Here is a 9,835-nt window from a genome sequence, read left to right as displayed (position 1 = left end):
GAACTGCCCCTGTTTCCTCTGCTTATAAAGAGGGACGGGGCGGACGTTTCGCCCTTCCTAATAAACAACCACCCACGATCTCCCCCACTATGCCGCATTCAACGCGTGTCGTTATGGGGGAGCGCGGTGGATACAGAGCGAGATTTGGTGTAGCCCAGCCCGCGTGTGCCCGTGCCCTGTCTTGGGCCTGGCCCAACAGCGCTCGGCACCGTGTCTGGCCTAGGCCCGGGGGCTCCTGTCGGTGTACTAGAATAGGGGTACCCTAGGACCCCGAACTTGTGCACGGGCAGTTGCAGCACCCCGCGGCAAGGCTTGCCGGGCGAACGCCAAGACCCTCCAAGGTTCCCTTGGAGCCATCCAAGAACAAAGTATATAAGCTAAGGAGACAAGACCCCGGCAAGAGGAGCTTGCCGGGAAGGCCAATCAAGGCGCACCAAGGAACTTGCCGCGACGCGCCACTCCGCTCCGGCAAGGCAGCAAGGCCCCGGCAAGAGGAGCTTGCCGGGAAGACCAACCAAGGTACCTCAAAGCCCGGCGAGCGAGAAGCCTCCGGGCCCGACAAGATAGCAGCAGCGGCAAGTAACTTGCCGCGGCAGGCGTCCACGCTCCAGCGCATCCACCAACGTGTCGCTCTGGGGGCCTCCCCGGGCGCGCGTGGCAGGAGGCTGTGCAGCCAGCGGTGCGCAGCGGCATGCGAAGCTGACAAGATCGCCATCGTGGCGAACGGTGGCGCCCCTAACAGTCTTTTTCTGCACTGTTCGGGCGACTCAGACGGGCATTTAATGCCCTTGTCCCCTGCCGTCACGGTTAGGTAGGGTGCACTGTAAAAGCAACTGTATCAACTACCTCGCTTTTTACGTTTTTACCCTCCTCTGCGTTGCCACCTGTCGGTGACCCCTTTAGCGTATAAAAGAAGGCCCATGCGCAACGTAGGGGAGGTTCGGCTCATAGGTTCGGGGCCTCAGACAGTTTGCTTCGATCCATCCGTAGCCCAGAGAACATCACACTCTCGCTTTGGAGAGCAAGAACACCAGATAATACAACCAGACAAGCAGCAGTAGGAGTGTTATCTCTCCGGAGAGCTCCGAAGCTGGGTAAACCGCTCGTGTGCTTCGCCTCGATCCGCTCTTCGTGCAACCTCCGCCCCCCACCGAACCGAAAGGGGCCCGGTCCGTCGGCCCCATAGGTGTTCGAGGATCAGTTCCCCCGACAGCGGGCGTGCGGCTGCAGCGCTATGAGGCGTGGGCGGCGTGCGTGCAGCGGCTTGGCGTGGAGCGGCGTGGGACGCGCGGGCTGCAGCGGCGCGGGAGGCGCGGGCGCAGCGGAGATCAGGCGGCGCGGCGGGCTACACGAAGCGGCAACGCAAGTGCGGCGCGGCAGGCTACGCGAAGCGGCAACGCGAGTGCGGCGGGCTACGCGGGCAGTCAACGCGGCGCAAGCAGCCAACGCAAGTGCGGCTGGCAATCGCGAGCGCGGCAGGATACGCGGGCGCGGCTGGCTAGTAGGCAGCCAACGCGACGCGCGGGAGGTGGAAGCGGGTGGTGGGATGCGGCGGCAGCGGCACGTGGAGGCGCGGCGGCGGCGGCTATCCTAGGGTTAGACCGAAAAAGATGATACCATGTAGATAGACAATTTGCAATACGATATATTGATCAGGGTGCTGGTGCACGCATATATAATATAAGGGAAGACCTCTACCTCAATTATACAAGATTAGAAGGTGGGCCACAAATCCAATACACGTGCAATACATAATACATACTCAACAGTAAGCATGTGAACACTTTTTAAAATTACATGAACAATTTTTTTAGAAAAAGGTGAACAATTTTCAATTGGTGTGAGCATTATTTTGATATATGCACACTATTCTTAAAACACATAAATATTTTAAAATTCATGAATGATTTTTAAAAACTACATGGCATTTTTAAAAAGGCACAATCACATAAAATTAGAACATAAAGGTGAACAATTTTCAATTGATGTGAGCATTATTTTGATATATGAACAATTCTTAAAACGCATAAACATTCTAAAATTCATGAACGATTTTTAAAAACTACATGGCATTTTGTAAAAGGCACAATCACATGAAATTAGAACATGCACGTGAACAATTTTCAATTGATGTGAGCATTATTTTGATATATGAACAGTATTCTTAAAACAAATAAATATTCTTAAATTCATGAACGATTTTTAAAAACTACATGGCATTTTTTAAAAGGCACAATCACATAAAAGTAGAACATGTGTAAATTGGATTTTGGATGTGTGGCAAGTGATCAGATTACACGTCCGCGCGTCTAAATTTGTTTCTTGCTATAGTGAATGGTTGGAGAGCTATTCTTAAATATTTACTCTAGCTATGCCCGAGCAATGCTACACCTACGTAGTAATTAAATGTAAAGTAACATAATAGCTTAGGTGGCTTTTTTCAGTTGAAGGAACCATGAGAGGGGCCCCACCCAGTTGGAATAGGGGGGCGGAGGGATTAATAGTTAGGCTAATTACGTAACTGTACGTAGATTTTTACGTAGATGTAGCATTTTTGAGCTGTGCCCTGAGCCTGTGCAATTTTCTCGTTCGTGACTATGTGGCTCACTAAGGAAACAAAAGGCACTACCTGGAATGCTCACGAAGTATATTTTGCCTTGACCCGTTGACCGGTCAAAGTAGCCATCGCCTAGCGAAGGAAACCGTATAGCGCCAAGCGTCCTCGCCGCGCACGAGATCCCGGCGACGCTGAGGTCGCCCCTTGCCGGTGGGCCGGCCCAGTCGCTCTTGCAAGTCGATGAACGTTTTGACTTACAGGCAGGATATTTTTTTTTTGCGGGATATATAGATAGATTAGTACCATCTTGGATATACAAAATAATATGAACGTTTATTGTGCAGATTGATGAGGTTACCTGCTCATACATATTTTTCCTCTTTAGAAATTAAAGAACAAGTGTTCTAAATAGTACTCCACACAAACATGAAAAATAACTGATCTTTTAAACTACCAAAACGGCAGCTATACCCTATGACTAGTCGGCTCTAGCAACAGCCACCGCCCCTGAGGGCGAGGACGAGGTGCAGCACGTCTCCACCCTTAATGTTGTAGTCCTTGGCCAGTGCCGGAGCTTGGAAGAAAAAGCTGGGCGGCCAAGCTAAGGAAGAGCTGAATTTTTGTAGGCAGTAGTCACTAGTTGGTTCCTTTTGTTCTGTTTCATTTTTCATCCTGTATGCTAGCAAACAAGTTTCTACTAAGAGACTCATCTTCTACCTTATTATGCCTTGTTTCAATGATCTTCCTACACTAAAATGCACTTAACAAAAAATATTACGCGTCAGCCACAAAGGAAAATCTCTCTTTATCGTGTAATTCTACATATGAATTGATAACAAAATACATTAATGCTGCTCAATTCATAACAAAAGCATGCTGCTCTAGAAATAATTAGAAACTACCCAGCAGCAGCGTCATCAGGAGGTGAACATAGAGTTGAGCTCTACTCGGCATCGGCACTCGACAGCGGACCGGCGAACCTGGTTGGTTGGTTGCATGGTCTGCTGCAGTGGTCAGAGAAGAGGCAAGGGTCGGAGGCATCTTGGCGGCACAGCGGCAGCATCCCGACGGCCAGGGCCATAACTGGCCGGTGTGGAGACCGGAGCCTGGAAAGAAGGGCCAAAGGGAGGACGCCGCCATGATGAGGTCGCGAGAAGGCGAGCGAAACAGTGGAGCAGGCAGCAGGAAGCACGTATTTAACGGCGAGGAGGTTGTGCGATCTGTGCGGCCGGGGAAGGGCCAAAGGTAGGACTTGGGAGCCTGGAAGGGAGATGGGCGCTGGCTCTCCGACGCGAGATTTGAGCTGCGCGAGTTGTAGGTGCGGCGTAGCCGGCCGGCAGCTGCTGCTCCTACTGCGTCGCTCATGCCAAACCTCACCCTTGAGACTTGGATCGATCGTAACTAGGCTGAGTGGGCTACGAAGCAAAGCATAGGTATAAAAAATAATCACCAGATTCCTGGGCGGGCCATGGCCCGGTTCGGCCCCAACGAAGCTCCGCCCCTGCCTTGGCAGTCTTGTCGTCGGCAAGCTGCTTGCCGGTGAAGATGAGCCTCTGCTGCACAGGCGGGATGCCCTCCTTCTTCTCGACGCGCTCCTTGATGCGGTCCACCGTGTCGGTGGGGTCGATGTCGATCTCAATCTCCTTGCCGGTGAGCGTCTTGACCTTGATGGTGGTGCCGCCGCGGAGGCGGAGCACCAGGTGCAACGTCGACTCCTTCTGCACGTTGTAGTCGGCGAGCGTGCGGCCGTCCTCGAGCTGCTTTCCGGCAAAGATGAGCCGCTGCTGGTCCGGCGGGATGCCCTCCTTGTCCTGGATCTTGGACTTGACGTTGTCGACGGTGTCGCTGCTCTCCACCTCCAGCGTGATGGTCTTGCCTGTCAGGGTCTTCACGAAGATCTGCATCTCGTCGGCGGCGGCTCTTCCCTGTTTTGGTGAGTCCTCACGATCGTGTGCTTCGCTTGGTTGCTCTGGAGCGATGGGTTTGTGCTGCTCGGGTCGTGGATATTTATATCGATCGACCCAGGCGTTCGAGTCGGGTCGGGAGTCCGGTCCGCCATGACGTGCCGTGGCATGATCCGTCACGGACTCCGTCGCACACTACGTGAAGTTCCTAATCATCTCCTATTCTAAAAAATATACCTGAAATCTAAAAAGTGCATGCGCACTTTTTCGTTGTCCCGAGCGGCCGCGCTAAACGCCAAGAAGCACACCGCGCTAGACAATTCCTACGCTGTCTTCCATCCATCTCCCTCGCCCGACTCTGTTACTGTCCACAGTCATGTCGGCTTCCAACGCCGACCACGCCGCCGCCGGGGTTGCCTTCCACCACCTCCGCAGCTCCCACCCGGGGCCCCGAGTGCTGCGCCTCGCCTCGTCGCTCGCGACGCCGACCACCCCTGCCGAGCTCCGTGCCATGGCTGTTGTCCTCGTCCGCAAGATCCTCTCCCCATGGCTCCTCTGACTCAGTCCACCACCGAGCTCTTCTCTATGGCCGCTGTCCTCCTCCCCAAGCTCCTCTCCCCGACGACCTCCTCCGATTCAGGCCTCTCCTCTCCTCCGAGGGCCAGGCCGGGCTCAAGTCAAACCTCCTCAACACGTCCGGCGGTGCCGCAACAGCCTTGACAGAGCTCGCTGCTGCTCACTCTTCATCTCCGCCGGGCTGGAGTGTAGGAGGTTACATCCACCAGGCTGGATCCGTCCCTCGTATTTTATTGAATAAAACACACATCCAGGATCCATCCACCGCTTGCTTGCAGGAGAACGCAAGTTGTTTTTCCTACCGCCGCCGATACAACTTGATCCTAACTTAATCCTATCTCTTTGGCACATTCGCTGGAAGGCAGTTGATTTGGGGGGATTTGATTTTTTGCCACTCTTTACTTTGGACTTTGACAATTTGCCCCTGGTATTCGCTTGTTCGATTCAATCTACACAAACGCAGACTTTTCTATACTGTAACTATGCTTTTCTTTTACATTAAGGACGGAGGAGACATATTTGTCTAGTTGGATATGATCATCGGAAAGTTGCACACACAGTAATTGTTTCTGTTGGCATCTATAGTAGTTTTAGTTGCACACATAATTGTTTTTGGTTGGACACGATTATTGGGAAGTTACACACACGGTGATCATTTTTGTTGGCATCTATAGTAGTTTTAATTACGCACATATTTGTTCTCAGTTGGATACAATTATTGGAAAGTTGCACACACAGCGATCATTTTTTATTAGCATCTATATTACTTCTAGATATTACGCACATAATTGTTCTCAGTTAGATTCGGTCATTCGGAAGTTACACGGGGTTCATTTTTTATTGGCATCTATAGTAGTTCTAGTCGCATACATAGTTGTTTTCAGTTGGACACGATCATTGAAAAGTTGCACACACGGGGTTCATTTTTTATTAGCATCTATAGTAGTTCTAGTTGCACAAATAGTTGTTTTCAGTTGGACACGGTCATTGGAAAGTTGCACACACGTGATTCATTTTTGGTTGGCATCTATAGTAGTTCTAGTTGCACACATAGTTTTTTTCAGTTGGACATGGTCATTGGAAAGTTGCACACACGGCGATCATTTTTTGTTGGCATCTATAGTAGTTCTAGTTGCACACATAGTTGTTTTCAGTTGGACACAGTCATTGGAAGTAGTTGGCAGGGGCAATAGAAGTAGTTGCACAAAATCTGCTAGGCAGTTGGCCAGTGCAACAGATAAAGTTGCACATCTCACTGACATGGTTTTGTTGAATGGTGAAAAAATGCACATCCATAGACCATGAGGGTGCAGAAAAGTTGTCTACATGGAGTTGCACACTCTCGTCGGTATAGTCACACATGCATGGCCACAGAGTTGCACAATCTTATCGGCATAGTCGCACATGCAAGACCATAGAGTTGCACAATATCGTCCGGATAGTCGCACATGAATTGCCGGGGGAGGTGCTCACGCCCAGCCGCGGAGTTGCGCACTCTCGTCGGTATAGTCACACATGCATGGCCACAGAGTTGCACAATCTCGTTCGCATAGTCACACATAAATTGTCGTGAGAGGTGCTCACGCATGGCTGCGGAGTTGCACACTCTCGCCGGCACAGTCGCACATACATGGCCATGGAGTTGCACAACCTCGTCCACATAGTCACACATGAGTTTTTATGGAAGGTGCTCATGCCCGGTCACGGAGTTGCACACTCTCGTCGGCATAGTCACATATGCATGGCCACACAGTTGCACAATATCGTCTGCATAGTCGCACATGAATTGCTATGGGAGGTGCCCACGTCCGACCACGGAGTTGCACACTCTTGTGTTCATAGTCGCACATGCGTGGCCGTGGAGTTGAGACATTCTTACAGGATAGTCCCTCAAACGCGGTTGTAGAGGCTCACACGCGCGATGACTACCAGGCAGTTGGCCAAGTCACCGGGGCAGCAGATGAAATTGCACATTTCAATTTTAGAGAGTAGTATGGGGTGGTGCCACTAGTGAAAACTGCATGGCCTGGGCAACAAACGAAGTTGCACATCTCACTGGAAGGAGGCAATTTGGGGATGGAGGTACCATAGAGGAAAACTGCATGTCTACGGTGTACAAGAAAAGTTGCACATCCCTGTCAGGTAGTTGCACATCGACGGCTAGTCAATTACACAAAACGGGAACAAAATTGCACAAAAAAAAGTTTGTCAAAACATATCCATGCGGGATCTAGTTTCGAAGAGCACATCGCGAGGATTTCAGTGGTGAAAGCGGATCTTAATTTCGATATTTGGTTCAAAAGTTATGGCTTTTTTAAGAAACAAAAATTAAAAAGTAAACTAGATGGTCAACTTCTTTTAGTGTATAACGGACCACGTATTTACCTTTTCCACCGGCCGCTCCCAAACTCTACCTGGCGCTTGAGCGTCCACTAGATGCTCCCAAAAATATACTAGTAGTGTTCCGATCGGGTTCCCATAAATAAAGTTGTGTATTGGCGCTACAACTTCAAATATAAACACCGTGCATATAAGAATTCAAAAAAAAAACAAAAACAAAAAAACACCGTGCATATAAACCCTTGCCTCCGCCGTGCTCCTACCGTACGTCCCCTACTAGCACCGCGACGATGGCCGAACAACCCGACTGGCTGAAGCTCCCGTTGGACCTCCTGGAACCCATCGTCCGGAGGACGCGCGATGCCGTCATGGGAGTCGCCACCTTCCGCTCCGTCTGCCGGGCGTGGCGCGCTGCCGTGAGACCGACGCCGCGCCTCCTGCTTCCCGCCTCCCAGGACAGCGCCGCTCCTCGCGGCGGCTCGAAGTACGCGCTCGTCTTCCCCTTGTCACGTGGCTGGTCCATCGTCGTCGATGCCCGCGACGTGTCCTGTCACCTCAAGCACCTGCCCACGGGCGCTACGGCCGCGCTGCCCAATGCCCCAATCTCAACGCCGTCCGTGACAGCAGCGCCACGTCCGAGATCACGCATCTGGGTTACGAGCACGCTCCCGATCATGAAGAAGCGCCTACAGACATGGGTGGTGGTGCGCACGAAGATGACTGGCATCGGGCTTTCAAGATCAAGATGACTGCCTTAGACCCTATTATTACTTTGTTCTTGAACACGTACCTAGAATTATCACACTATTTCACCTTTGCCGTCCATGTCCCGCCTAGTACTCCGGCAGCAAGCGCGGACGGGATGGTGATCATGGCGTATCACCTTTTGCATGGACATACGGGGATGGTTTTCTGCCGACCAGGAGACGCGGCCTGGACGAAGGTAGCTAACCCTAATTCACAATACGTAGCCTTCGCTGACTTCGCCTACTCCGAGTCCGAGGGCAAGATGCTCGCCTTGGACAACAAAGGCCTCACGGTGGTGTTCGATGCCGAGACACTTGATGTCCTCTACCAGGTCGACCTGCCGCCGGCGACCTCGAACTTCAGGTACAAGCATTCCGGCGGCGATGCTCCGGATGAGTCGAGTCACTACTGGACTCGCGGTCTATGCCTACGGCCAAGGGCCGTCGGCATAGGCCCCCAAGCCGTCGGCATAGGTCTATGCCTACGGCTGCCGTCGGCATAGACCCGTCGGCATAGATACCGTCAGCGTAGTCTTGTCAGACCGTCGGCATAGTAAAGCCGTCGGCATAGGGGCCTATGCCGACGGCCTGGCGTCAGCCGTCGGCATAGTATAGCCGTCGGCAGTCTTTTTCGTCTGACGGCAACGGACGGCGCCGTCAAAAACGGGGACCAATCATGCAAGGCCACGTGGCAGGGCTATGCCTACGGCAAAGCCGTCGGCATAGATGAATCTATGCCGACGGCTTTGCCGTAGGCATAGCCCTGCCACGTGTCTTCTTCTGGTTATTCCTGGCAGCAGAGGTATGCCTACGGCAAAGCCATCGGCATAGATTTTCACCTATGCCTACGGCAAAGCCGTCGGCATAGATAAGCCACGTGGCGAGCCCTGGTGACTCCTGGGCTTATATATGCCGACGGCTTTGCCGTCGGCATAGTTTTTTTATATTTTATTTTCCCTGTTTTTTCTCTTTTCCAATTCATTTGACAGCATTTCAAAACAGAACAATATGAAATTATGTAGAAATATGACAGTTCATCATCTAAACATACTCAAGTTCACCATCATCATCTAAAGATCATCACCGACTCAAGTTCATGAACATAAAAGTTGTGCAAGACATGAAACATCATAAAAGTAGGAATATGAAAGGCATGGCACGACGTCCACATGCACGGAATCATCAAGCAAGACCACCTCCGCCAAAACCACCACCTCCGCCAAAACCACCACCTCCACCAAAACCACCACCTCCGCCAAAACCACCACCTCCACCAAAACCACCACCACTCTGCCAGATCGGAGTGACTGGGGTCGACGGAGCAGGAGTTGACCCACCGGTCCCCTACATGTTTCAGAAAAGATTCTAACAGTAAATATGATATGATAGTGTTGAATGAACGAGAACTAGTTTGTCAGTAGTTAGGCAAATGTACTAACCGGACCATCACTGCCTAGTGCCACCCATTCATCGAACGTGGGCACGTGTGGGGGTTCTCCCGCAGGTGGTGGTGGGGGTCCCATTTGTGGTGGACCCGTGCCGTTACTCCAAGCTGCCAACATAGCCTGAATGTTAGTTAAACAAGCAAACACTGCCTCAGCTATGGAAGCTTCAATCTTAGCTTTGTTTCCACATTTCCGTCTCAGATGCTTGTTCTGTCTCTCAGGGCCGTACTGCCAACGATACTGCACAGGGCCCCCCAACAATACCTC

General features: G+C 51.6%; 1 protein-coding gene across 1 annotated transcript; it reads right to left on the bottom strand.

Moving 5' to 3' along the window:
• Positions 1–3,045: 3,045 nt before the first annotated feature.
• LOC119338219 (ubiquitin-NEDD8-like protein RUB2) lies at positions 3,046–4,464 on the bottom strand. Its single transcript, XM_037610523.1, has 2 exons — positions 4,063–4,464; positions 3,046–3,114 (listed from the first exon to the last, which is right to left on the bottom strand). The coding sequence occupies exons 1-2, from the start codon at positions 4,459–4,461 to the stop codon at positions 3,046–3,048; spliced, it is 468 nt and encodes a 155-aa protein (XP_037466420.1). The 5' UTR covers positions 4,462–4,464.
• Positions 4,465–9,835: the final 5,371 nt, after the last annotated feature.

Source organism: Triticum dicoccoides, chromosome 1B (assembly GCF_002162155.2).
Source record: "Triticum dicoccoides isolate Atlit2015 ecotype Zavitan chromosome 1B, WEW_v2.0, whole genome shotgun sequence".
Taxonomy (NCBI): Eukaryota; Viridiplantae; Streptophyta; class Magnoliopsida; order Poales; family Poaceae; genus Triticum; species Triticum dicoccoides.
Note: the sequence above shows the minus strand (reverse complement) of the source record. Positions and strands in the feature narration are given on the sequence as shown.